The sequence below is a fragment of the Aphelocoma coerulescens genome, chromosome 2 (genome assembly GCF_041296385.1).
Source record: "Aphelocoma coerulescens isolate FSJ_1873_10779 chromosome 2, UR_Acoe_1.0, whole genome shotgun sequence".
Taxonomy (NCBI): domain Eukaryota; kingdom Metazoa; phylum Chordata; class Aves; order Passeriformes; family Corvidae; genus Aphelocoma; species Aphelocoma coerulescens.
Window position 1 is genome coordinate 90,502,170 of NC_091015.1, and position 22,613 is coordinate 90,524,782.

The window sequence follows — 22,613 nt, forward strand, 5'->3', positions numbered from 1 at the left end:
CATTTCACACTGAAGCTCTCTATCCTCATCTTCGTTGTTCCAGGGAACATCAATTCAACAATGCTATTTCCCAGTGTAACTTCTCCATTGTAACTTCATTGTTTCTGCAGTTATTTTTGCTCTGCATATGCTCATCAGAAACTATCAAGTTGTGGCATTTTTCTACAGTGTTTTTCAAAATACCATTTACACACACACACATACCACCCTGCTTCAACCATCTTATTAAAATGGATACTTCTGGAATTGGATCAAACCTTCACAAAAGGGCCCACATCCTCTTCAGCCCAGGTCAACCAGCACTAATGACAGCAATACTGTTACTAATGCAACTAAAAGCACAAACTAACAGATTCTTGAAAAGCTTACACAACACTGTAAATTTTTGTTGTGTTTATTTTTTTAATACAAATGCTGTCATCACTCGAAGTGATACGAAAGAATGGACAACTTGCTTCATACTTTACATCCTCTGCATGCTCACCACTTCTTAAAACACACCTCAGCTCCTGACAGCCACAGGACCAAGAACCAGTACTTGCAGAGGACAGCATGGAGCTGTCACATGGGCTACCACCAGTGCTGCCTGGCAAAACTTTGCTTCTGGCTTCACTATTAGATGATTTCTGTCAGACACTCGTCACTACTCTGTAGTGACTCCAACTGCCACATCAAGTAAGCAACAACCACAGCTCTGGCTACCTTCTCTGTAAGTTACCTACTACACAACAGCAGGAGAGAGTGCCTTCCTAAGATCCACCTATCTTAACTTCAGAGATGGTGTGTTTTGCTTCATGGTTTTAAGATGGAAATTTGGCTTGTTTCTCACGTTTGATGCCCACCTTGAAAGCTATTTTGCCTATGATCTAAATGATAGTGTGTTTTTATTAGTAGTATTCTTGAAAAAAACTGCTGCCTTTTAATAATATGCTTGCCTTTTCTGTTCCGTGTAATCTTTCCTAACCCTCTCTCCTTTCCCTCCTCCTAGAAGACTTTCTCTATGGCAGCATTTTTAATGCTATCTATTGCATGCAGCCAATTATCCCAGCCACTATCACACAGGACACTAATGTAAAGGAAGCAAGGCAACAGTATATAAAGCAATATAATCAGGAAGAAATAAAACATAAGTCCTCCTTGTAAACTTGAAAGAACATATTTTTAAATGCTAGCTTTTATCTTTACAATATTATTTGTTAAGTGATGTTCATGAAAAATAAGCAAAAGCAAACAACAAGATCGTTATTTAAGAGAAAAAGAAGAAAATCAATCATGTTTTCATGACACTCATTAATACTTCTTTAAGGTCTCAATTATTCGAGCAACTATCAGCCTAGGTTGTTATAGGCAGACTTAGTTGAACCCAGACTGACTCAAGGCTCAAGTTACTAGTACTTGCAGAAGTCTTCAAATGTCCACAGCAACAACAAATCTCAGCATCCTGTTTTCCTAAAATACTCACATGTTCATTTTGGTACCTAAACACATATATCTCAAACCAAAGTTTTAAATTCTCCTATGATTAAGCTTACCTTAAGAAACAAATGCACAAGCACGATACACTAAGTGTACAACATTAGAACCAGGTGCTATTTAAAGCTGTTCTGGCTACCAGCCTGTTCTCTGACTTCACCTTGAGGTGGCACACTGAACTCTACTTGGAACACCCACCTCCTCCAGACCCATATTCATCTCAGACTTACTCCTTCTCCTCAGAAAGGACTGCTGCCGCCTGTGTAGATTAGGTTTTAGATGGAAAACCCTCCATTTTTTTGTTTTCCCATATCAAGGGATGAAGTACAATAAACAGTTATACTCAGATTTTACCTGGCAAAGCCTGGGCAATTATTCACCTTAATGAAGAGACTTTTGGGGCCCCTTTTTTTTCCCTTTGCTTTTCAAACATTTTTGTTCCTCCAAAGGTCCCTTCCCATTGCTCAGTATGTAAATTATGTTCCTTCTAGGAATGTGGCAAGAGTTCACATAAACAGGTGGTAACAACACTAATCTCCTCAACGGCTTACAAAAACTGTATCGTTTGTCCATATATGAATGAAGTTACTGCACAGTTTGTAGAGGCCACTCATAAAAAAATGTATCTTACAGGAAATAACTCCATCCACTTTCATCTCACTACTGTGAAGAGCTATCAGTTAGTTGTTTTTTTCCATGAAGACTTATCAGAGTAATTTATAAAGGCACTTCCTATAGTATCTAGATAGCTGACTGAAGTGCTTAAAAGCCTTTTTCTCTGCAACCTTTTGTATTCACAGATTTTTCCATCATCCCAAAATGGTAACTTTAATTACTAAAAGTTCCATCAACATGTCTTTTACTTAGATGAAAAAAGTTTTGTTCTCTATGCCTAAAACCAAAATTCACTAACTTCAACCAGTAAAAATACTTTGGTTTCAAAAACACTGTTATAATAGCATGATTTAAACTTAACAGACAGCCCTTATTCTTGCATCCTGAAGATATCAGTTGAGTCTCCTTCCCAAAGTTTTGAGGACTTAAAGCTGCAAAGATGAAACCAACAACAACCAAACAAAACCTCAGTATGGTTACTGCCCTGTAAGCCATGACTTGATGGCCTCAAATTCAACTTTGCACATGTCAGCTGTTTTCAGACCTTTCAAATACATAGAATTTTTAGGTTGAAACTCAGAATACATTTTGAAAAGTTTTATCTTAATAACTTTTTATTAAAAATACATCTTGTATACTTAACACATGTTAACACACTTAACACTACACAGCCATTAGACTCTGCACTACTGGGTTTTCATACGGTAACAGTCTTTTTTTTATAACTCGAAGGTATTTTACCAGTCCTTTCAAGTCAATCCAGTGCACTTTTTAATAAAAAAAAAAAGGGATGTTTGTCTATACATTTATAGCTCAAAAGGTATCTTTCTGTCAGTTTACACAGTCATTTCTAATCTCCAACTTAAGTATAGGACAGAAAGGCACTTCCAACAAACACTGTGTTTTCTCCAAAATGTAATCACTTTGCCCGGCACTCAGCTCTCCTCCTTTTACTATTAATCCTGCCACAAAGGTGACAGATGTAACAAGGTACTCTTTTCTTTTTATCTTCAAATAATGAGATTTTGATACCAAGTATGTAACAGAAAGTAAGATGCCTCAATTTCTTCCAATTCCAGTGAAGGGATTCCTCATTTACATTCAAGACGCATAGCCTTTATGTGTTCCTACTACCACCACCAGTGGTGCTTCCAGTTCAGCTGCTTTCCTCACATTTCAACTGCAACTTTATTTCCCCAACAACTCAAGAGTGAGTTTACATTTACATAACCAAAGTGAAAACTGGAAATGTCCACATTTCAAGTGATGTGAACCTAGCTGCTGTTCAATATCTTAACAAAACATCTTCCAAATAACAAAACTCCATTCTTCAGGCTACTTTAATTCTACTTCAGGCTTAGTCTTACAAAAGGACAGGAGGAAAGCCAATAACCCCACTTGGCAGCTCAACTGACTAATTTAACCAACCTAAGATTAGAACTGATTGTTTAGGCAAGCTTTTTGTTGTTGGGGTTTTTTTCCTCCTGGAAAACACTGCAACATTTTTACTCATTTTCTCTTTTAAATAACAGCTACAGCTTTGCTAATATTCGCTGCAAGTAACGGAAAAAGGAAGCATTTGTTATTGTAAATTCTGTACAGAAAAAATATTTTGTCTGCTCCTAAGTGCATCGAAGTTTTTTTCCTTGTTCATTGATCACTGTGCACATTGTGTTTCACTGAAAAAAAATGTGCCTGTTGTTCAAACAAAGGGAAGCACCGGAGATCTCTTAATAGACCCTCTCCTTATAAAAGAGTGGATCATGCACAGAGGCGGAATTCAAAGAGCTCTTCTCAATGCCAAACACCCACAAGAGATGCCAGAACATTTTCCAGTGTATGTCAGAGCCCAGGCTGGACCAGACAACCTCCACATGCTAATATGGAAATCAGAATGCCAGTTGTTAAATATGCTCTAAGAGTTTTTTTGATAAGCATGTCCTTCTACCGCTTTAATATTTTCAGTTGCTGCAATACTGAGCTCAGTGCAACTTCCCTGTTATCAGAAGTTATCAGCATCAGAAGTCATCACTGCACCACTTACGAGCTTACCAGCTGTAGCATCCTTCAACCCACACATATATGTGGAAGTTGATTATTAATACAGCTGGCAGGGTCCTCCTAAACTGCAAGATTACTACACATGCACCCATTTGTAACTACGCTAGGCAGACTACTGTGTGTAAGCCTACTGTTCTAATCTGTCATTTTGCTTTCATCGGGATTTCTTCCTGGCAATGATAAAGCTCAGTCCTTCTTCCATAACAAAACCCACCAAGGCCAGCATCTTGACAAGGAGCTTCACATTCATGGCTGTGACGTGAAGCAGGTTGCCTCGGGAGCATCAAGCCTTCCAGAAGGGACACAGCCCCCTGTTCAGACCCTCTGTCCACGCAAACGCAGCTCCCAGCCCTGCTTCAGGGATGCGTGCTGCAAATCACACCTCCTCCATCACCCTCATGAAACCAAACACACTGAGCAGCACCACCGACCGCAAGAAGCACTGATTACGCCGCTCCCCACTTCCCTCGGGGACTTTCCTTAAAAACCCAATGAACACAGCTTTTACTACTATTATTACTACTGCCATCATTATTTTTTACACACGAAATCGGCCAACCCCCTCGTCTTTCCAGCGGTGAGTCTGCATTTTCCTTGCTCGCCGCTCCTTTTTAGGCATCCAAAGGGAGCAAGTGCCCAGCCCAGCCCGGGTGCCCCGCCCGGGAGCGATGGCCGAGGGGTGCCCTGGGGGGCTCGGAGCCGCCGGCGGAGCGGACAGAGGGGAGGAGCCGCCGCCGCTCGGGGGAGGGCAGCCGGCACCGAGGAGAGGCTTCACTGCTGCCGCCGCCCAGGCTGCCCGCGGGGCTCCGTCCCCGCTGCCGGCGGTCCGTGCGGCCCAGGCAGTCCTGCCTTCCCTCCGTCCCCGCCGCTATCCCCCGGGGGACAACGTCTCGGCGGCGGGCGCAGCCGCCCTGCCCGCCCGGTTGCGTGCCGAGAGTAAACACCGAGGGAGAAGGCAGCCTCCATTTTTTTTTATCCCGGCAGCCTGTCAACAGGCTCCCCCCCTACCCCTCCCGATCCTCCGCGCCTAGCCCGGCTTCCCAGCCCGGCAGCGCCCGAGAGCCGCTGCTGCCCCGCCTCAGCCGAGGCAGCAACACCCTCTTTAACATGGACTTCGCTTTTTGTCTGCCTCTTTCGCTTCTCCTTAGAACATCTACTTTCCATGCCGCTTCTCCCATCCCTGCCCTGGGCCGCCACCCAGCCACACAGCACCGGCGGAGCGCTGCCTTTTATAGCGGTGTCATCCTTGCCTGCCCGCCCGCCTCCCCGGGGGGCCCGGCCGGCACAACCGGCTCCCCGCAGCCCTGCGGACCCGCTCACCCTTCCCGCCCCTCCGTCACCCTGCGCTGCCCGGATCGGAGCGGCTCCTCCACCGGCCTCCCGTCCCGCAACCCCCGGCGGGACATTTTCGGGGGACTTGGGTCCGCCTGGCGCTGGGTGGTGCCGCCCGGCCCCGGTAACGCGCCCGCTACCGGGCCGGCATCGGAGGCAGAATCGCACCTGTCACCGGCGACACCGCCCCGGGGCGGCAGCAGCCCCGCACCCTCCCGGCCGGGCCGCGCCGCCACCGCCCCCGTTTTCACGCCTTGGTTCTGCTGGCGAGGGTGGCGTCCCGCCCGCGAGTTGCTGTGCCTGAACCCCGCTGTCCCCGGCACGGGACGCGGGGGCTCGGCTCCCTTCCCTGCCGACTCTCCGAGGAACGGACGGGCAGTGCCGAGGCGGCCCCGCCGGCGAGAGGCGGGGGAGCCTTCCCCGCGGCCACCTGACAAAGCCGGCTGCCATCGCCTCCTTTCCCGGCTCCACAGGGAGCACGTCGCTTCCCCAGGGCCACCTCTCGCCTCTATCTCCAGCCGCGGTCTCGTCGCCGGCCCTTCCTCCCCGCTCCCCCATGACAGGACCGCACTCACCGGATCGGAAGAACGCCGCGATGTCCGCCGAGTCCTTGGCCGCCTCCTCGGCCCCTTCCCCCGCGCCGCTGCCGGCCGTGGTGGCGGCGGAGGTGGCGGTAGCGGCGCTGCTCATGGCTGCTGCTGCTGCTGCGTGCGCCGGCGGCGGTGGTTCCACCGGGCGAGACCCGCCGCCGACCCCGCCGCCCCCTCCGCGGATCCCGGCTTCACCTCCGGGCGAGAGCGGCCGTCAGGGCGGCAGCCGGAGCGGGCGAGCGATGCGGGGCGGCGGCGGGCGGCCGCAGCGAGCGCAGGGACATGAAGGTATGTGCGGAATGGCAGCTCCGGGAGCGCCCACCCCCCGCAGCCACCTAGGAGGCGGCGTGTGCATGCAGGGAGTCCGGGCGGGCGGGCGGGCGGCAGCCGGAGCGCAGACAATCGCGGGAGGAGGAGGAGAAGGAGGAGGAGGGCGACGACGACGACGACGGCATGGGAAGGGCCAGCGGTCCGCGCAGCCAGCAGCCGGTGGGCGGAGAAACAAGGAATGTTTCCAGCCTTTTTTTTTTTTTCTCTCTCTCTCTCTTTTCTTTTTTTTTTTATTTATTTTTTTTTTAGAGGGAGCGAGAAGCGATCCGGAGGAGCAGCAGCTGCCCTAGCCGCCGCGATGCCAGTGGCCGAAGCTACCACCGTCCTCCATCTTGACTGGGAGGAGGAGGAGGGTGGGAAGGGGGAGTCGGGAAAGGAAGCGAGTCCCCGCCCGAGGAACAAGGGCGGTGGAGCCGGGAGAGGGGGGAGCTCGGGAGTCTCCGGCTGCGTCCGGCACCGGTCGGATGGGGCGGGGCTGGGCGGTGCAGGACGTCCCCGCTCCGGCTGGGCCGCGGCGGCTGGCGCTTCCCGGCGATTCCCGGAGGTGCGAGCGCCTGCTGGGAGCTCTAGGTTTGTTGTTGGGGGTTCTTTTTGTTTGGTTGGGTTTTTTTCAGGTGCTTCCGACTGGCTTTCGCCGTACTGCCAGCTCGCCGGTGTGCGGAAGTCGGCCTGGAGGTCCAAAAAAAGGGAAAATATCCAGTCCGCCCGCCACGGGGGCGAGCGGCGGGAGCGTGGGAAGCGGCGCGTGCCCCGTGCTCCTGCCTGCCGCTCCCCGGGCGCCGGGGGCCTCCGAGGGGCCGTGCTCGGGAAGAGACCCCCTGCCCGAGGCCGGAAGGAGCCTGGCTTAGCGCTGGAAGGCACAGGGAAAACGGGATACGCAAATTTCTTAAAAACATGCCTTTAAAAGGCTTCCGTTACATTGCTGTCTGTATTGTGGATGTGCTTTTTCTTCTGTCATCACGGGGACACTTCAAAAGGTTTTATGCTGTGGACCGGTTCAATTAATATAAAATAAGCAAGCAGCTCACGCTGGGGAGTGCAATTGGATATAGGTCGTGATGTGTCCCACCACCGTCCTCCTCCTCATGTTAAGGTGCCAGTCTAAGTTTGATTCCAGGTAAGGTTGAGGAGGGGGTGGCAGAGCAGGAATCGTAGCAGTTGCACAAATGGATGAATCTGAGTAACACATCTCAAATGCTCGTGGTAAATAGTGAATTGTTAGCTCACTTGAAATGCAGAAGTATGGCTTCAGGAATTAAACTCCTGAACTTTTGGTAAGTGATAAAAGCAAGGTAAGTTCAAGACAAATGTGGTTCATAGAATCATAGAATATCCTGAGTTGGAAGTAACTCACTAGGATCATCCTAGGATCCTGCACATGTCCTGCAGAGGACCACCCCAAGAATCCAGATGTGGTGAGAGTATTGTCCAAACACTTCCTCAACTCCAGCAGGCTGTGGTCTGTGAACACCTCCCTGGGGAGCCTGTTCCAGCGCCCAAGCAGCCCCTGGGTGAAGAACCTTTTCCTAATGCCCAACCTAAACCTCCCGTGACACAGCTTCATGTCCTTCCCACAGGTTCTAAGGGAAACCTGACAGGTTCTGTTAGTTTATTACAGTCAGATGATGAGGAAGTCATCTGTAAGCTTCCCAAGATTTGTATTTATCTGAAGTTGTATAGGTTGATGAAAAAGCTTTTGTGCAACCATGCCTGCCCTAATTTCTCTTACAGAGAAGAGAAAAATTTGACTGAAAACATATTTTTTTAATGTTTTTCTTTCAGACAGCAGGCACAGGAAAGAGTTCCAAATTAGCATCCCACTGATAGAAGTGGTTGCAACATGAATTTCTTTCTAGTTCACCATTCACTTAGCTAAAAACATGAATGGGACAAATGCTGCTGTTCCCTAGCAAGCAGCGAGCTAACCTGGGAGTAGGGATAGGGTATTGTATATCTGCACAGAAAAGAAAAATCTGCATAAGAATGTGAGAAAATTGGGTAAGTGCATGGAAAGAGTTAATATAATGAGTAAAGAAAAGAATAAGAATCCATAATTCTAGCTTTCAGTGGCTGGAGAGCAAGAAGTGTTTGAGATTACTTGTTTTCCAAGTTCAAATTAAGACTTCAATATACTATGCAACGCTGGAAAAAGCTTTAGAAGGCTTTTCATCAGTTGTTGAAGAGAAGAGACTGACTTTCTCTTTCCAACTAGTTGCTCATCCAGTACACTGTACAAATTGTAAGTGGGCACTAAAAAGGCAAGGTTAATTTGAACAATTTTGAAGGCCGTATGACTCAAGTTTGACCCTACCTCTGTCCCCTCCATCTGCTGAATTGCAAGAGATGCTGGGTTTGCTTTTTTTCTTAGTACATGGGTGCCCTGAGCCATGTTCCCCCCACTACAGAAGCCTTTCATCACCATGAAAGAGATTGAGCACTAGCTGTAATGTGAGTTCTTCATCAGCAACAAAGGTGGCCCTTACAGAAAATCCTTCAAGAGCCAAAAATGCTCATATCCTTTGCAGCATTCATAAGAATTACAGCAATGCATAGTGTTCATGCTAATGTTCAGGATGCAATATTTACTGAAGGGTAACTTAAAAGAAGGAGACAAGGATAGGAAAATTACATTATAACAAAGTTACTTAACAGTCTCTAATAAAACAAGATTTAATTCACAGCTATTCACCTTAGGTATCAAATACCAGATTTAATATTTTGACATTAGGAAATTATGTTTCTTAATCTGGTTCTTCTTGATCATTTTAGGCTTCAAACTAAAACAAACCAGATATGAATTGTCTGTATGGAGAATGTTGCACATTGGAAAATTGTGTGAATTTGAAAGGCCGTCATTAGGGGATAGCCATATTCTCCTCAACTCCTACTTTGCTTATCTCAGTTTTGGTCAGCCTGCAAGTGTTTTTGCACCAATTGCAATGGTAAATGCAGGAAAGGAAAAAAATATTCATGGTGTAAAAGAAACTTTAGGGGTAATGTGACCTGTGAAATATTAATAGTGTTAAGGCAGAGATTCAAATTAGAGTTTTAGATTGTATACTAGGAGTTTTAAATCTTAATGGTGTTTAAGTTCTGTGCTTAATTTCTGTATTTATATATAATGTCTTGGGGTGACTTTATGATGTGTATCCCATATCGCTGCCCTATGCCCAGAAATTAACCCCAAGACATATATATATATATATATATATATAAGCCTTTAATTTTATGTAAGCACATTGTTTAAAAAGATTTATACCCCAATAAAATATATGTCCAAAGAGAAGTGTTGTTTCATTTGAATGCCCTTTATTTTTAGTTGTGTTGTGTCTAACTGTGGTTGAATGGTCACTCCAAGATCAGTATGCCAAACACAAAAAACTATTCCTGTCAAAGAGGTGTCTTGTGAGGGAAGAAGCTTGTCCAGAGCCTAGCCTTGTATATCCAGGCTGGGAAGTGTCACATGTCACTTCATGTTTCATTCTTAAAGGAATTTGCAGACTTGGTATTTCTTGAGTTCTTTTCCTGCAGTATTTGCTGCCCACTTGATCAAGAAAGCAAAGAATGAAGATTTCCCCATTTCTATAAGACGTTAAAAAAAGCAGGGCAAGCTTGGTTTAAAAATCACAATATTTACAAGCTTTCAGGATAAGTAAACTAGAAACTCATTAGTTTGGGCAAACTAGGAGACAAGAGATGGTACTGACCTGGAGCTGTCAATTGGAGTTGTCTTCCTGCTTAGAAAAAGTCATGGAGAAAGGGCTTCTATTATTAAAGAAACCCAAAAACTGCACAATTGCAAAACCCACCCACCAACTAGATTTTTACAATGGAGTTCTCTTCTTTTAGTTGTTTCACAAGCTTCACTATTCATTTCATAAACAAAAACACAGAACATAAAGGATAGTGTGGGGACAAAGCTTCCACGTGGAAAACACTGTGAGGGAAAATGCACGTGGACTTCAGCCCAGCCAGCCTCTAAGAACTGGTTCTTGCAACCCTTACTTTTCTGCAGCAGGCTTTTGGGGGACTCAAATCTATAAAACAGGATATAAACACTTACAGTAAGTAATAGGGAAGGCCATATCAGGTGCTACTGTGCTTTTAAGATGATAAGGTTTCTTTCAAGTTTGCAGCAGTTAAGGAAAACAATCAGAGTTATTAATGTGCACCACCTCCGAGTTGCTATCTGGTTTCTGATCTAAATGATGCTTGTGTTATAGCAACATTTGTCAATTTCAAATTATTCTCAGAGCACACGGTGAATCTCTGCTATCTGTAGACAAGCACTGAGGCATTTTCGAACCGTTATCATTATTATTGCCCTCTTTTCCACAGAAGCATCAAAGTCTTCTTGAAAAGTTTTCTTGAACAGTATTAAGCCTATGTTCTCCACTTCCTTATCCTATAAAGTTAAGTTCTTGTTTCATGGTATGAGTTCTGGCAGCTTTTGGGACTTTGTTTATTCATAATTTTTTCTATTTTTTCTCTATTTTTTTTTTAAGTGGATGATATACCTACCACCTATATAAAGTATTGTCAGTCTAATTGAAAATATTTTCTCCATACTTTCCCTGGTACAACCTTACACATACAAGCTTGAGAAGTGAGCCCATGGTAACCTCATGAGTTTTAACAAGACCAAGTGCAAGGTGCTGCTCGTCAGTATCAGCACAGGCTGGGGGATGAACAGATCAAGAGCAGCCCTGCTGAGAAGGACCTGGGGCTACTGGAGGGACTGGACATGACCCAGCACTGTGCACTCACAGCCCAGAAAGCCAAACGTCCTGGGCTGCATCCAAAGCAGCGTGGGCAGCAGGGTGAGGGAGGGGATTCTGCCCCTCTGCTCAGGTGAGACCCCACCTGCAGTGCTGCATCCAGCTCTGGGGTCCCAGCACAGGAAGGACAGGGACCTGTTGCAGTGAGTCCAGAGGAGGGACACCAAGATTGTTAGATGGATGGAGTACCTCTCCTTTGAGAAAAGGCTGAGAGAATCGTGTTTGTTCAGCCTGGAAAAGAAAAGGCTTCAGGTGACCTAAATGGGGCTTTCCAATCCTTAAAAGGAGCCTACAAGAAAGATGGAGACAGACTTTTTACAAGAGCATGTAGCGACAGGACAAAGGGGAATGGTTTCAAACTCCAACAAGAATAGATTTAGATTAGATATGACAAAGGAATTCTTCACTGTGAGGATGGTGAGGCACTTGAACAGATTGCCCATGGAAGTTGTGGATACCCCATCCCTGGAGGTGTTCAAGGTCTGGTTGGTGGAGCTCTGAGCAATGTGGCCTAATGGAAGCGGTCCCTGCCCATGGCAAGGGATTGGAGCTAGGTGACCTTTAAGGTCCCTTTCAACCCAAACCATTCTATGGTTCTGTGATGTTTACATTTCCTTATAATCTTAAAGCAGCACTGCCAGCCCATGCCAGGACAACATTTCACAGACACTCTTAGCACCTATAAGGAGAGGTTTAGTACACCTAAGTCAAAAAACCGTAAAGGGACAGTATTTGATGGTAACTACAAATAAAGTTTTACTACTTCCGTAGTCACGACTGTCAAATCTTAAGCAAAGAATTGAGCAGGTTTTTAATAGCCTACAGACCAAGTTGTGTGTTTTTGCATATTGCTTACCAAAAATACTAACCATCCTGATTTTATTTATAACCAATCTATTTTTTTTAAATTCTCACCATTTCAGTGATGTGCTATCTCTATAAAAATCCAGCTCCCAGTTCTGCTATGTGGCATGTACTGACTTGTCAATGTCAAGGACACTTACGTGTAGAAATTGTACCAGACGTCTGATGTTCTATAGACTATTGGTGGTCTATATGCCATCTGTTCACTAACTTCACCCTAACAAAGTGTTGGTTTTACTGTTTACGCTTAGGCATGCATAATTCCACATTATTGTGCAATTAATGGTGGCTGAACCACTCGACAGAATCTCAGACAGGTCATCCAATTGCCTCTTCTATCCAGGTTTTCAGAAATACTTGTTCTCTCCATTAGTAAGTATGCAAACATGGGCACACACATGTACACCCCAATTTCAGGTTTTCTATCACTAACATTGACAATCATACTGGACTTTCATAGAGTACTTTGCTTTATGTCCAAAATTTTCTGGGCAGAAAGGTGTGCAGTGCTTCAGAGACTTTCTGAAAGAATTGAACTTAGTGTGCCTGCTTGAAAACAAGGTGCACGTTCATTACAAGATCACAGCCTAGAAGGAACAAATCCAGAAATCCTAACAGTAGGACAGTGCGTGCTAAAGCCTCTGTGGGTGATTCATTCCTCTTTTTTCAATCAGTTGTTCACCAGGTGGCATGACCTCTTATTCTGCTTTTAAAACACTCTCCTTTAGACATTCTGCTGTGTGCTATTCAGTCCACAACAGATCAAATTACATATTCTTGATCATTTTACATTGTCATCTCTGAATTTTTGAAGACTACGTTTTGATAAGAGTATGGTTCCAGGTAACTAAAGAAGAGGGATGTGATTTTTTTTCCCTGGGCAGGGAGACTGGCAACAAGAGTTGACTTCATCTTAATTGATGAGTCATTGGACACCTCTTCTCCATCTTTCTTTAGCTTTAAGAGTATTTTAGGAAAAAAATCAGGAGAAAAATTCAGCATTTTCTTTTTATTGTTTTCACCTTCTTCTGTCTCACATTAATCCAGCTTGAAGTCTTTGTAAGTTTAAGTTAAGCTGGGCTCCAACAATCCAGATCAACTGAATCAATGAAGAGTTAGCATGACTAAAAGCAAAAGCTGTAACAAAGTTTTTGCTTACATTCCAGAAAGTATAAAGAGCTTAATGTTGGACATATTTCTTTCCTAGGCTTCCAGATTCTTGCTTCCCTAGTTTCAGCTCTTTAAACTAAGCACCTGAATGGTACAACCTACTCAGTGGCTTGTGCCATGTCACGTTATTCCCATTGTTCTGAATGTGCTATATTGCCAAAGCTCTCTGCATACAAACCATGTTAAGCCCCAAAAGAAAGCGTCTATACGACGCCTGGCATGTTCCATGGATCTGCCCATTTCTTGCTCCTGTTTTGATGATGCAATGAAATAAAAGGTTGCCAACAGCAATGTGGGCCCCTATCACGAGTATGTTTCAACAATTACGGTATCAACAATTTGTGTGCGTATGATTGCTACTGGAGAGTATTCAAGCTTAAGAAAGTTTTCTGCATTGAAGGCATCAGTGGTAACTTATTTGATCACGATATAAAGACGTCTTGTGCCAGAACAGTGTCTGCCCTTCATGCCAAAAAAGCACTAGCATGTCTTCAGGAAAAAAAATAAGTACAGAAAAGATGTACCATATGTATCTTTAAACAAAGACCACTGTTTTGTATCATCACGATGGAAACTTAGAAAAAAAAGGTCACCAGTTAAAGCTAAGCTTTTAACACCAGTGATTGCCAATAGATCAGCAGACAGCCTTACATTATGTTGCTTATTTATACCAAGCATTTTGACGCACACCGTACTACATTTATGAGAAAACTCTTGACTTATTATCAAAGCAGTGTTAAGTCCAGTTGACAATTACCCTTCTGCCTTACAAGTAATCATCTGTTAATTATACTGGCTTGCCTACAATTATTTGTCAAAATAGTGTTCAAGAATTGGCATAAAGCGGCACAAAGAGCCATATGTAAATGAGAATGTTTTAATTTATGAGCCTAAACAAAGTGAAAAGTCAATCAAAAGTGAAGTTTAAAACAAATGGCATCCTGTTTAAAGACTTATCTCCAAGAAGAGGGCATTTAAATCAGTTCCTCTGCTTGTGTACTTTTATGCATATAACTTCATCCACATGCTGGTTTAGAGTTACCCAGTCTGGAAAGCATCTTGGATGCCTGTCTGTATCGCTTCTGTCAATCAATATCTTATAACAGGGACTGAAGAAATTTGAGTAATTGCTTATGCAACAAGCAAACCAAAAATGCATAGTTTCTTTTGGATACACAGAACTGAGTTGCAGTTTGAATCATTTAAAAATGACAATTTAAAAAAATATTTACAGTACTTTTGCATCCAGTGCTAGGGAGCTAGCTTTATAGCAATCCATGTAATTCATAAGTTTGTTGTTTTTATATTACTTAAGTCTTCATAGGGTGATGATTCCCCAACAATGTGTTCAGTTCTTGCTGGTGTTTTGCTTTGAAAGAGGAGTACAAGTTTTTTACCTAGGTGTTATTTACAATTGGACCTTGAGTTTTCCAGGTTCATCTGAGAGCTCACTAAAGAGACACTTCCAAAAGATACAGAATTTTCAGTCAGGGTACTAGTAAAGGCTGTTCTGCTGCAATGGATCTAGACTGCATTGAGTGCCCAAAGAGATCCCCTGGATTTTTTTTTTTTTTTTTTCCCACTTGTAAAGAACAGATTAGCTCAGGAAAAGGCTTTCCAAATTCTCACGGAGACTTCTTGAAACCCATGATACTGTTCCCCCCGTCACCAACTGCTGCTGCAGGAGGTGACCTCAGTTATCAAAGCCACATTTTACAAACATGTTTATTTACCTCTGGGTATACACGTTTATAATTATTTCTCCTTTCCCTTGGTTTTATCAAGGCTTTGTCTCCAGTTTGGTCTTCTTATCATATCCTTAACTTTCTGCAGATATTTCACTACTGTCTCTATATATAATACATGATTTATTCTGATCAGTGAGTCAGAGGTTCTGTTTAGGGAGGTCGGATTCTAGGTGAGCATTTGCCACTCCTTAGCTCCAGCTGTCCAACATTGTCATCCTAGTTGATTATGCTATTAGCTAGACAGTAGCAGTGGATGTTATTCCTGACATTGCTCAGTCTTAAAATGAATTTGGTGCACAGTCATGAATTGCCAGCCTTGCCGTCTTCCAGGAGTTGCTGCAATGGGAAAGAACTGAACAATGTGGAACAAAGTTTCCTAGTGTTTCCTTTGCTCATAATCAGGAAGTTAAATTCCTTGCCACGCCTGGGAAGCCGCTTGCCGCTTGGCTTTCAGCTGCAAAAGAGCAGCAGCTGCAGCATTGCTCTGTGGATAGAGGGCAGTAAATAAACTGGTTTTATTTTTTTTTCTATAATCTCAAATTTTTCCATTATAAGACAAACCCTCTTTTATTTCCCTTCATACTACTTTCCCCCATTGTACTAAGTAAGTACAATGTACTAGGTAAGCTAATTGAGCAAAAAGCAACAGTTGCCTACATTTCACTCTTCATGTGCTGGCTTTCTCCTCTTTTCTATTTAGCAGGTGGTTTCACAGGCAGTCCCAGTTTTCTATATTTAATTGAATGGACTACTTGGAGCGGAAGCTTCAGCCACAACAGTGGTAAGGTTTTGATATTGACCCTGAAAGCTATCCAGCACATACTGTTATTGGCATGTTAACCCCAGCTGGAGCCAGCTGCTTCCTCAGATGTTCAGCCATTGGGAGACCATTCAGGACCCACAGAGTCACTTGGTGTTCCACATTCCCTCCAGGGTCTCAGCTGCTGTTTCTAAAGACAGAAAGGCAGAAAGACTTCAGCTTCCAAGCCTTTCTAGTTCGCAGCCCCTTTGCCAATACTTGTACACAAGACTGAACACATCATCTGTGCACGCTTTCATTCTGGAATAAAGGGCTGTTCAGTTTGTACATGAAGCAAGTTTACAGATCACGTGCTCAGCATGGCTTATGCTGTATCCCTACCTCTCAATCCTCACAGAGGAGGAGCAGATAATGTGGGATAGGAGCTGTATTCAGTTGGCAGGACTCCCAGGAAATGCCTACGAACTTCTGGATCTTAGCATAACTGTAGGACACAAGCTATTTTTGCATTTTTCTAAAATGATTTTGCCCCTTTTGTTCCAATTAAAAATCCAAAAATAACACTTTTACAGGTAGAAAATTATATCCTATCCAGTCATTCCAGCTGTCATTGTTGTTAGTGTATAGACTTGAAGTTTCACCAGCGGTCTCATTCATGTCAATCAGAAGTGGGAAATGACTTTTTGACAGTAAATCTCTAGCAATAGTGCAGTCAGATCAGAAGCATGTGGGATGCCATAGAAACCCGTTTGAGATCATTTGCTAAACAAATGTTTAAAGTTTTTATTTAAGTCCTAAAATTTAAATTATCAATACTTCTTAGTGAAATACTGACTTGAAATTCTGCTTTTCTAATGATGTGCTTAATTTTCTTTCCTATTTACTGCTTTCACCTAACAGAAGTATTTCTCTCATAACACCCACCAACTCTATTGGCTCAGGTGTTCCCCTAGACTTAAACAGTTGTCCTATACATTTGGAAATTTGCACAACTTTAAAGAAGGTTTAGGGTTGTGATGACTGCAAGGGTTTTACAGAAGGGACTTCCATAGGAACTACAGCATGTTGCATAGCTCATGTGATGCTTTGTCTTTGCAACATGCAGTGAAGATTAGGACCAAATTGTGTCTCTTGCCAAATACAAAATTTTAATATCTCCGTCACACTATGGAGATCGCATGACAAACAACCACTTCAATACAAAATCATCTTTGCCTTGCCTGGGTATATTTCAGCTACATGTTGCTTCAAGCTCTCTCTGCTCATTTGGAAGCTGTCAGAAGGCTTTTCATAACACACTTACTGAGACAATTTAATAAGTGGACGGGAAAAGAAGTAGGGAGAAAGGGTAGTTTCCTGTGATGGGATGAATATGCAACTAACTAATATCCATCTTTTCTAAAAAATTAACAGTTATAAATGATGGAATTGTCTGTGTTTCTTCAGTGACTGATGACTTTCATGTGAAATTGTGAGTGGTGTGTTTACAATGGAAGGTTTATTTTCTGTTCACCAAACACAAGACATGTGCCTTAAAAAGAAAATATTGATCTGAAATGTAATCCCCTGTCTTGTTTCAGAGAGCGGGAGAGGCCAAATGCTACACAGAAACAAAATAATAGTTTTACCTACATTGGAAGTTTTGTTCTGGCCTGATACTGCTATCATAAACCCTAAACCACAAATATTACTATCCTTTAACATATATATGCATTGTCACTATTGTATCTGTATGTGATAAAAGTTAATAGAAAAACTAAGTAGGAAAAGGTGGTATCTTTGATCAGATGAGCTGGTACAACTGGAAAAGCCAGACAAGGTTTTAGACACACACATTCCTCAAACCAGCTGAAGTAGTTTTTTGCTAGCAACATTAGTTGGCTTAAAAGACTTTCTTCTCATTAGAACTTGACTTTCTCTTACATATTTAGGAAATCGTGGCTACAAAATGTTATGCAGCCCATACCTTCTTTCCTGTGATTGGTTTTGAACATACTGCTTTTAATTAAATAGGTTACTTTTTTTCCCCTTTTGCATTAGAGAAAATTGTATGAGTCCTTCTTATGCTCCCCATGCCATTTACCACAATAAACTTTGACCACGGTTGCAGTTTTCGTTCTCTGTATATTAAATGGTCTGAAATTTTGGCATGCATTCCTACAAGTACAATATTAAACTGTGATTTGTGGTCAATCTATCTAAAAAGTTAATGTAACAGAAATACATTTATTGCTGCTTTATTATATCCTTATCTTAGAGTTGGACAAAAATTGGGATTTATTACATTCAGCTTGGTGAAGAACTAAGTTTTAAATTTTCCTAAGTTCAGTTTTTGGTGAATTTTCTATTTAGTTCTGATATGATAATAGCAACAAAGTACAAAACCATATAAATAAATAAAACAATAAAAAGAACTAATTTAATTAGAAGTATGGACACAAATCTGTAGTTATATAAACATATGAAGTTTGGGAAAAGGTTGAACAATTATGCAGAAGCAGTAATACAGATTTAGTTCCTTGAAAGTGTGGTCTAAATTGGATGACCTCTGAAGGTACCTTCCAGGCCTGTAATCTTAATGAAATGCATCATTAAAATGTTTAGACCTCCCTCCACGTGCATTAGTCTAAGTAACTTATGAATATTTACAATTTACTAGTCTCTCCCTCTCAAATTGCAAAGAAAATGAGTACATAGCAATGGTCTTAGTATAGTACCTTTCCTCCTTCCAACCAAATTTGAGTGCAACAGAAGCAGAACAGTAACTCCTCTTCTTCTCTTCTCTCTTCTCTTCTCTTCTCTTCTCTTCTCTTCTCTTCTCTTCTCTTCTCTTCTCTTCTCTTCTCTTCTCTTCTCTTCTCTTCTCTTCTCTTCTCTTCTCTTCTCTTCTCTTCTCTTCTCTTCTCTTCTTCTCTTCTCTTCTCTTCTCTTCTCTTCTCTTCTCTTCTCTTCTCTTCTCTTCTCTCTTCTCTTCTCTTCTCTTCTCTTCTCTTCTCTTCTCTTCTCTTCTCTTCTCTTCTCTTCTCTTCTCTTCTCTTCTCTTCTCTTCTCTTCTCTTCTCTTCTCTTCTCTTCTCTTCTCCTCCTCATTTTATCTTTTCTAACTGCCCTTTACTCTGTCACTTGCTTCTTCTCTCCCTTCAAGGAATTAATCTGAGAAATTTTTTTAGCATGGAAAATAATACTGCATGTGCTAACATGTCCATTTATACAGTAATTTTTATATCAGCACGATTCTTTTTGTAGAATATTTTCTTCACTTTTTACTATATTGCTTTGTAAGGAGTGTTAACTACAGTGCAAGGACTTATTTTAATCTAGAACAATCGTGGCTATGGAAAGATTAATGACATTTTAATGGCTGTATATTGATTTAACAATATCACTAGAACATGTACAGTGATATAACTATTCCTATAGAAATAGTCAAATACTTCAACATAGACAGAACCTTTCTCTGTTATGGGATTATCTGGATCAGCTAGCTTTAGAAAGCTAGTCATACCTGAGAACCAGTATCTGACTGAATGTCTTTTCATTAATGTTAAATAAATGAGTATTTCAGTAGACATTTGTGGTGTATTTGTCTGCAACCAAAAAAAAAGGTATCTAAGTATTTAGATTACTTATGGGAATCAATGAGATCCTCACAGGAGATTAAAATGAAGTTTTGAACCATCAAGCTTTGGCTATAGGTAAATGCAGATAGTGTACATTTAAGTGCTTTCAAGGTCCATTTCTAGTTTTAATGCTCTTCTAGATCAACTTCACAGTGAGCTGTGCTGTTTATTTTTCTTTCTTAACTGTTGAGTAATTGGGGAGGAGCTGTTTTCCATCAACTGTACGTGTGCTACCAGACACTCTGCCTAAATCCTAAGAAGGAAGAAAGCTTCTAAGCTGCATATAAATTTCACAGCCAAAAATCCATCTGTGTGGGTTGTGTATCCATGTCCTCTAGCCCATGGCTCTTTGACCTTTGTAAAGTCAGGGATCATTTTTTGTTTTGTTTTGTTTTGCTTTTTTAATCCACAGACAAGTTTATGAAGATATTATACTGCCTTCACTTACAACCAAATTAAATTAGTTTAAAATTTATATGTCACTTTAATACTCTACTTTTTGTCCCATTTGCTTGTCTGATTGACTGGGAATCTGGGACTAGTATATTCAGGTTTTTTATTATTCAACTTTTTTTCCCCTGACTGTCTTTTGATGATTTGTGATCTTCTTGAAGAATCTGAGAGCCGCTAATCTTCAAGGAGTCTTGTCATCCATAGAGAAGAGAGGCTGGGGAAGGCTCTGTGACTTGTGTACTCTTGAGGCACTGAGGGGACAATGGGTTGGGAGCCATCATGGCAGTTTCATGGACACCTTTTCTTTCTCTAGTGAGCTGCCATATTCAAGAGCAGGCTGCAAAAAGACATCTAAAGAGGTCCAAAAATAATCTAAGTACCAATATGTACATAAGAATCTCCCTTTGCTGCCTCTTCTTTAGTTCACAAGAGCACCATATAAAGAGTTGGTCTTGTTCACTGATTGCTATCAATATTTGAACATTGCTGAGTTAGCAGCTGTCAGAATATGCTCCTTGCTTAGTTTTTAATTAATGATATCTGAATCATAATAGAGGTAGATGACATCTGATAAGGTATAGATCAAATGGGCACATAAAAGTTTCAGGCAGAGGCAATTTCTGCTAGATAGCTAAAGATGCCAGAGATGGATCTTGCACTTTTAGCTACCTTTTTATTGACACCATTGAGACCTTGCTGCAGAGGACATAAATCAATACTTTCTTTCATGGCCACAGGAGAGCCACTATTAACATAAGATTCAGAATTAAGGCTTCCTTACATTAGTCTTGTGTGGGTGCAATATCACTAAGCAATTAATGGCAACAGAGAAAGTCTCAGACAGTCTCATTTTGAAATGAAAACACCCTGACAAGCAGATCCTTACTCCTCTTGTAGCAAAGAACGACTTTCTCAACACAGCTACCTAGACAGCTAACGTGAGGGATCCTTCCAGAACTAAAAGCTGTCTTCTTTTCACAGTCCCTGTGAAGCACAACAGTGCACATATGGAAATAAAATGCAGGGAGGCAAAACTTGGAAGCTAGTGTCAAGCCCTCCAAGCATCTTAATTGCGTGGACTTGATCAAGTATTAAGGTCTCAGCTAGGTTCCCATCTTTCTGATGCTGATCTTCTTCAGGTGCTTTACGAGGCATAGGATACTTTACCTCCGTGATGTGGACTAAGCTCTTGTTTTCTACAAGTTTAGGGTTTGCAGAAAGGCTCTGTGATGTGATAGCTCTCCTGGACAGTTGGAATTCATGGCAGAGGATGTGGCTGCATAGATGCTGCTGTGCTTGGACATGAAATTTTAGAAGAGACTGTAAGAATTATCTGTCCTTACCTGTCAAGGGAAAAGAAGAAAGAAGGGTGAGCCACTTGCTCGCTTTACAGACCCAGAAAGTCTTGCCATTTTAAAAAGTAGACCCTAGTCTTAAGGAGCTGTTGGTAACTTCTAGCATGAGAGCCAAAATAGGTAATAACATTAAGAATTAGTAGTAGGATGCTCCCAATGTTTCTTAAGTTTAATGATGGGACCACAAGTGGTGATCTGAATTGCAGATGGTAGTGGTTCCTTCGTCTCTGATTTGGCTTTGGTAGTTCCTTTGATGTAGAAGAACTGTGAGCTTAATTTGCATAACATTACTCCCACTCTTATCAGTCTGCTGATGAGATATCTTTATTAAATTTTTCACTATTTCAGGATTATTTACATACTTTCTGATTTTATAGTGAGATTCTGCTTTACTACACAAGGAGACTACTGATGAACATCTGGTACCTTATGAGTTTTCATACTTTTAGTATGGTATTTAAAATTTCACTCTTGTTACAAATTACTACAACTCCATCAGAAATTACTACCATTCTTAATTGACATGCAATGTCTTTTCAGGAAATGGCAACTGGAGATGATTAAATGAGTAGCAGAATAAAAATTATGAACAAGTTCAATTGATGAGTTTGCCTTTTATTAATATGAACATATGGGATATTTTCAAAACAAAACTTGCAAATAAATACTTCTGTTTTTACAAATTCTCCTCTAAGTTATAACATTTGTTTTTTATTCTAACTTCAGTTCTGTTCTTGTCTTTCTTTTATATGAGAGAATATCTTCTAAAAAAACTCAAAGATTTCTTTCACTGCTGGGCAGAGCAGAAGAGTAAAGATATGTTTTGAATGTAAAGAAGAACCAATTTTTGTTCAAAAAATAAATAAAGTTTTTTGAAACTCAGTTAAACATGAAATGCACACACTATTCTTATTTTCCTTAATTTATACAGTTATACTACAATATGACATCACTCAATTCCCAGTTTCTGTCACTTTTCCCTCTTATCTTCTAGTATTTTTTCAACTTTGTTTTCAGGCAGCACAGTGAGAAAGATTAAAAAAAAAAAATCCAGATTTGCAAATATATGAAAGATTTCCTTAGAAAAATTACTAATTTTATAATCTATTAGAATCAGTTCAAGAGATGAAGTTGAACTTCATCTTGATGAACTGATTTTCTCAATAAGGATGAACTTTATTGTTCAAAAGAAAAACCAAACCTCTGAGCTGTTCTAATCTGATTTGCAGAGTTCCCCCAAGCACACTCCTGGGAGTGGAGAGGGGGAAGGTGCTGATGCACCCATGACCAAGGTCCAATTCTGGTTACATTTTGGAGGCTTCCACTGCAATTCAATGAGAGCATTACTTGCTCAGTATGCAGCCTATTAAAAACGCTCACCACGAGAAAGGGCTCATTTGCCTACAGAGAAAAACAAGCATTAAAACGAAGATTCTGGAGAACAGCATCCAGAAAATGCAAGGTC

General features: G+C 42.0%; 2 protein-coding genes across 2 annotated transcripts in view; one reads left to right on the forward strand and one right to left on the reverse strand.

The window, feature by feature from the left end:
• The window catches only part of TRIO (trio Rho guanine nucleotide exchange factor), a 248,805-nt gene extending 242,145 nt beyond the window's left edge, over positions 1 to 6,660 (reverse strand). The window contains 2 exon segments of the mRNA XM_069004019.1: positions 6,057 to 6,268; positions 6,270 to 6,660. Of these exon segments, the coding sequence (XP_068860120.1) occupies positions 6,057 to 6,268; positions 6,270 to 6,355 (298 nt within the window). The 5' untranslated portion in view covers positions 6,356 to 6,660.
• On the forward strand, positions 6,287 to 9,672 carry LOC138104830 (uncharacterized). The gene is made up of 2 exons (XM_069004020.1): positions 6,287 to 6,359; positions 6,651 to 9,672. The coding sequence occupies exon 2, from the start codon at positions 6,700 to 6,702 to the stop codon at positions 7,303 to 7,305; it is 606 nt and encodes a 201-aa protein (XP_068860121.1). The 5' UTR covers positions 6,287 to 6,359; positions 6,651 to 6,699; the 3' UTR covers positions 7,306 to 9,672.
• The last annotated feature ends 12,941 nt before the right edge of the window (positions 9,673 to 22,613 follow it).